Source organism: Pundamilia nyererei, unplaced genomic scaffold (assembly GCF_000239375.1).
Source record: "Pundamilia nyererei isolate P.nyererei 1_Seehausen unplaced genomic scaffold, PunNye1.0 scaffold00024, whole genome shotgun sequence".
NCBI lineage: Eukaryota > Metazoa > Chordata > Actinopteri > Cichliformes > Cichlidae > Pundamilia > Pundamilia nyererei.
The window spans coordinates 679060-685241 of NW_005187425.1; the positions used below are offsets into that span (position 1 = coordinate 679060).

Sequence of the window (6182 nt, forward strand, 5' to 3'; positions counted from 1 at the left end):
ATAAAATTTGTAATACCATCTTTAGCTACCATATTAAAACACAATCCCACAGTTTTTAAAGTAAAATTGTCTCAGAAGTCTCAATTTTAGGGCTCCAAGAGCAGTGGAGTAGGGGTGTAAATGTAGCACATAAAAATATTAGTGTGAAAGTACCTGAGGGCAGCTAAAACCCTTTGTATACTTCCTGGCCAGTACCAAACAAAAAATATATTAGTGAGTGAAAACATGGGAAGCATAAGAGAGAGTTGCTAGAAACCAAAACAGAGGGAACAAGAGTGAATATTAGCCATCCACTGGTCACAAGATCAGAAACACAGCTTCAAATGAATGCTCTCATTGCTCTTTGTTATTTAATGTCAAGGGAACAATATCTTCAAGCATATGCATTTTTAAAGGGATTATTTTAATGATATCGTTGATTCTAGGGAAAATAACAAGCATCAAAAACCCAAGAAAAAAACATCTCAGTGCTTTTGAGATAAAACATATGCAACATATATACTAAGGAGCATGGACTGCTTTAAGTCTCTTGAAGACGTTTGACCTCTCATCCGAGAAGCTTCTTCAGTTCTTCAATTCAGAGCCTTATCAGATGAGAGGTGAAATGTCTTCAACAAACTTAAAGTCACAGTCCAGTCACTTTTCTTTCCAAGCTTCTCAGATTACTATGACCCAGATGACTGAGAACCTACACAGACATAAAACATAAAGAACCATGCAAACAGAAAAAAACACAGAAAGCTATAATTCAAAGTGGTTAAAATTTTCAGGAGACAATGTGTGCTGAACTCTTGACGGCTACAAGACTCCTTTGCATGAAGGGTGCTCAATAAAATGTTCGAATGCATTCATTGTTAATGACAATTTTGTTTCCTGTCATCATTCCCCCTTTAAGTCCTTGCTCTCTTTCCTTTGCTCTTTCTGTCCCCTTCTTCCTCCTCCCTGTGCTCGCATTTCTCCCCTCTCTTCTTTTCCTTCCCTCTCCATCTTGACACAGTGCACTGAGCCTAATCGTGGATAATTGGGTGGGAGGGGCAGTGGGCTGGCCCTGCCTTTGTGTGCAAAGGGCAAGTGGTCAAGTTAATGGGGCCCTTGTGTCGAGCTGGGAGCACTCTGTCGCGCTCTTTTTCTCTGTTCGATCACTCACTTGGCCGGTCAATCTCAGTCTCTCAGTCAACTTCCCTTTTCTTTCAAGGCCGAAGCTTTTCCCTGCTGTTTCGATCTAGTTTCACCTCATTTCCAGCTGTTTCAATCTGCCTTTGCTCCCTGCCATTCAGCGTATCTTGTCCCATTTCTCGTTTTCCTCCTCCTCCTCTGCCTTTTTGTCTTTTTCCAGCCTTTGCCTTTCCCTCTCTGCTGCTGTCTGTAGTGTCTTTCTATCTCTCCTCTCCGCCTCTCCAGCAGAATGTTGGGGAGGAGAGAACAGACCTCTTTAAAATATCAAAAGACAGATCAGGAGGCCTCGTTGGTTGCCCCCCTTTCTACAAACTCTCCCCCCCTTCTTCTGACAGATAAACAGAAGAGTGAGCCTGCAGGATTAGCTGCTGTGTACTCCCTTCCCTCCCTCCTTTATCCCTCTCTCTTTTCTTCCTGTGGAGGGGAAGACTGTTGACTGGGCTTGATATGTGTGCATGTGTGTGAGCGCATATGTGTGTGTTACCTTGTCTGCAGCCAGCTTAGCCTGCAGGAGGCCATTGTGTTTCAAACACAGTCCACAGATGATCTGGGCCTGGAGAAAACTAAGTACATTTGTGAACATTTAAGTCTAAATTTCAATAGTGAGACACAAATTTTCTATAGTGACCATTTATTCAGGAAAAATAACAAATATATCCCATCTAATAAAATCTATCTAAGAAGGATAAACTGTGTTTTTGTAATTGTTTTCTTGGTTTTTGTTGCATTGACATTTTAAAAGTAAGTTTGTTTTGTATATGGATAAAGCAGTATATGGAAGCATTTAATACATGATATACTGGTACAGCATATTTTTGAAATTGACAAATTAAAGAGAAAGTCAGCATTTTGAAGCAAATGTGTTTATCTTTATTTGTCCACAAAAAAAGAAAAGAAAAAAAAACACCCACTCATAAATTTACACTGAAGAAGGAAAATACTGAATGGAGAAACTCACTACATAAGGCCATGTCCACATACATAAAATTCATTACATTTTTATTGATATATCTGACATTTTATCTGAATATTATGCAATCAAAAAACTCAATTATTAAAAACTCTTACAGCTATTCTTCCACACCACTAACATGAGGCTCTGTACAAAGATCAATGGAAAAAACAAAAACCAACCTTACACTCTCACAAAGTACTGTGGACATGGCCTGCAAATTAACATTTTTTAAGGATTTCCCCATATTTCTGATATTAGGCAGCAAAATCAGAATAATGCCACCTGTCAGCAGTTTCTTGAATGTCTGTTGTCACAGTGAGAAGTGGTAAGTCTAAGCATTAGTATCATAAATACAGAACTGACGGTGTGTTCATGTTTGAAGGCGTCACAGGAGAAGATTTTGCCAGTAACACAGGCAATAATTTGGAAAGAAGCAGCACAGTAGCACAGAGGCCACAGTAAACAGTGATGCCTAATACCGAACTGGTAGCACTGGTGATGTCACACTAGACAGTGATGAAAACACTATATTCAGAATCAGCTGTGAGGACATTTATGTTATCCTACATATATGTGACATACACAGTAAACTGCAGTACAGAAGAAAGATAACATTACTAAATAACCTTTCAAATCTTTGCACTGGAAACAGTTTTGAATAATTGAAACCCCCCAAAACCACTAATAAACTGGCATTCTCTACCAGCGAATTCTTTTTTAATATGAACAATGTAAACACTGGCGACCAGGAGATTCTGCATAGCTTCTTGGCTGCTGTATAAGGTAATGAATCACAGTGAATTATGGAAACACCCCTGCAGTGTTAGGTACAGCTTTAGATTTGAGTGACCCACTGGCACTTGCTGTTTTTTTGTAACGATAGCAGAAACAGGAAACAGGTGAATGCATGAGAAAAGACCTGAGTAGAGCAGCTGGGAAAAAAATGCAGTAAGCAGCAGAAGTAAAAGCAATTATCATATTATTATTGTATTGATTTTGAGGGATGATTCCACAAAAAAAATTTTTTAATTTAAAATCCTCATCATCATCATTAAAATCACTGAGCTGTGTGTTGCTGTTCTCGTATTCTAGTCACATGAATACTAAAAAAGATATTTTTAGGTATTCTGTATTTGTGGCGCAGGGAAGGAAAGAAAAGAAACAAACCCTTTTCTGATTCATGAAATGGTAAAATATTTTTGTTCCACACAAGAAAAACTTAATTAACAAATAGGCCTACTGTTTAATAAAAGCAATGCGCTCAATAAATCATAGGCGTTTACATACAGCCATGTCACACTGAGAGATCTAAGCTGCTCCTGGCTGGCAGGACTTTAGATCAAGGTGCTGCAGTCACAGAGCATGGTGAACATGCCAGTTAGTAATAGCAGCAGATTGTCTTTACTTAGTGGAAATTGAGGGATAATTAATAAATCTACTTCACAAAAAAATACTAATATAATTTATTGATTCCACAGTTTCAGGGTCACTTATCAATAAATGCAAATGGTGATGTCATTATTTGTGTATGTATTTCTTCTCTCTTTAGATACACACACGTCCTGAAGGTTCAAACCAGTAGCTGTTATGTTTCATATCTTTGCACTGTCAGTAACTGTTTTGAGTGCAGCCTGCTGAAAATAAGCAGCTGAAGATGACAAGTAAGTCTGATTAATAATTTCATCAACAGCATTTTGATTTTTTTTAAAACAAAATACCAGTCAAGCAGAAGTTTCAGGTACTCAGAACAAATGTCTGTTGTACAGTTAAAACACAGATTATATCATCAACAGAGCTTTGAAAATGCAATTTTGTTGTATCAAATCCAATCTGTAGCTCGTTAGTCTGAACGTGCATAATATGCAAATGCAATGTAGAAAATAAATTCTTAATATTGACCTCTGACTGGGATGAATGAGTTGCATTTAAAGACATTAAAACAGGAAAGAGAGGAAGCTGTGAGCAGCCTGTAACAGTTAATGAAGTAGAGCAGGCCTCCATGCTGAGGCCAGAAACACAGCGGCATGGATTAATGCTGACTAAGTTTTATCGGGGCAACTGACTGAACAACTGCCACCTGTATCAGGAACGATGGAGAAAATGTCAGTGCAACTGACTGATTGAATAGCTGGTTAACTGACTAAGCAACTAACTGGCTAGTGAAGGTCACTAAAGGTCTGACACAGTACTCAAAGGTTACCTGGTTGGCCAGATGACAGTTTAGCAATGTGATCCCCTTTCTTGGATGAAAGATTAAGAAAAGGGATGAGTAACAGGCTGACTAGAGCTTAGATGTTTGGTCAATTACAAGAATGGCAGGCCACCTGGTTAAAGGGATGGCTGGTGAGAGACTATTTTTAGATGGACAGTAGCTTTTTGATGCTAAATTAAAATATCTAGCAAGTAATACAAAGGAACTGTATACAGTTAAAGGCTCACTTGTTCTGTATTACTGAGTGAGGCTGACAGGTTGGGGTCCTTTGGTCAATGTGATTAGGTGAGGATAGTGGATATTCTCATCGTATACTTCTTTTCCCTCCCTCAGCATCTGAAAAACACAAAACATAGAAAACAATAAATAAACAGGCCAAAAACCTTACAGAAATTCTTATTAGATATTCATTCAGGATTCTGTTTCATTTCTGACACCAGTGTGTTAAAGAAAAGAAAAGAAAAGAAAAGACTGACTATATTAATTAAATGTATACATAAATTCGAATACTGAACATTTTATATGAGACACATACACGGAAAGTTAACAGGAAATAAAAACACCTTAAAAGCACCTATATCCATTACATTCGGCAGTTTATTAGATATAACTTGCTACAAATAATAATAACAATAATAATAATAACAACATCTCAAAGGCGCTGTACTAGATTGAGATCAGATGAACTCATTGACATATTGAAAAACAGTTTGAATTGATATGATCTTTGTGATGTGCAAGCAGCCATCAGAAGATGTGCACACTGCGGTCATAAAAAGATACATGGTCTGTGGCATTTAAATGATGCTCAGTTGGGGCCCAAGGTGTCTAAAGAAAATTACAAAATCACCAGCCTGAACTGTTTCTACAAACCATGCTTTCATATTGTTTAGGCCAAATTGTCCCATCGTCCGAACCAGGCAATGTTTTTCCAAACTTCTAATCTTTAATATTGCTGTATATTCGTAAATGTTAGCCTTGGTTCCCTGTTCATAGCTGACAGGAGGAGCACCTGGTATGGTCTTCTGCTGCTGTAGCCCATCTGCCTCAAGCTGTGTGTTCAGAGATGCTCTTCTGCGTACCTTGGTTGTAACGAGTGGTTATTTGAGTTGCTGTGATTTTTCTATAAGCTTGAAGCAGGCTGCCCTTTCTCCTTTGACACTTCACATCAAGAAGATATTTTTGCTCAGAGAAAAGCCAACAGGATATTTTTTCTTTTGTGGGTGATTCTCTGTAAACCCTACAGAATGTTGTGTGGAAAATCCCCATACTCAGACCAGCCCATGTGGTAAAAACAACCATGTCATATTTAAAGTAATTGAAATTACATGTTTTCTTCAATCTGATGCTAATATTCAGGAGTTGGTCATTTGTGCATAAAGGATAATCTATCTATTAACTGACAAACTGTTCCTACTCCAATATGAATACCCCCTACACATATATACACTGTTTCACACAGACAGCCTTGTGGGGTTCCTCCCTGGTGCCCACTCAGTGCCCTTTTAAGCAGACTTGGCAGTTTGTGCATGCACCAGCTAATCAGCTCACTTAGTGTCTGGCCAAATGATCAGAGGCTTATGAAAGTGAGTTTAGTGGGTCTGCTCATGTGAGAGTGTTTGACTGTCTATGTGTGTGCCTGTCTGTGTGTACAGGGTGAGAACAGGATAGTCGAGAACTGTGTGAAAAGGACTCTTCATAACAAGCAAAAACTGAGACTGACCTCAGATTCGTTCCCGTCAGTTGCAAGCAAGTGCTCTGAAAGTAACCCAAGCCTACTTACATCGCAAACTCAAATACTGATTATGTGCTGTTCTTACAACAAATTAAGCTATTTTG

At 38.5% G+C, this 6182-nt stretch overlaps 1 protein-coding gene across 4 annotated transcripts in view; it reads right to left on the minus strand.

The window, feature by feature from the left end:
- Positions 1-4558: 4558 nt before the first annotated feature.
- Positions 4559-6182, minus strand: part of camkmt (calmodulin-lysine N-methyltransferase) — a 109548-nt gene continuing 107924 nt past the window's right edge. For all 4 annotated transcript variants that reach the window (XM_005727309.1, XM_005727308.1, XM_005727311.2 and 1 more), the window contains exon 12: positions 4559-4679. In XM_005727309.1, coding sequence (XP_005727366.1) covers positions 4581-4679 — 99 coding nt within the window. In that variant the 3' untranslated portion in view covers positions 4559-4580. The remainder of the gene's footprint in view (positions 4680-6182) is intronic.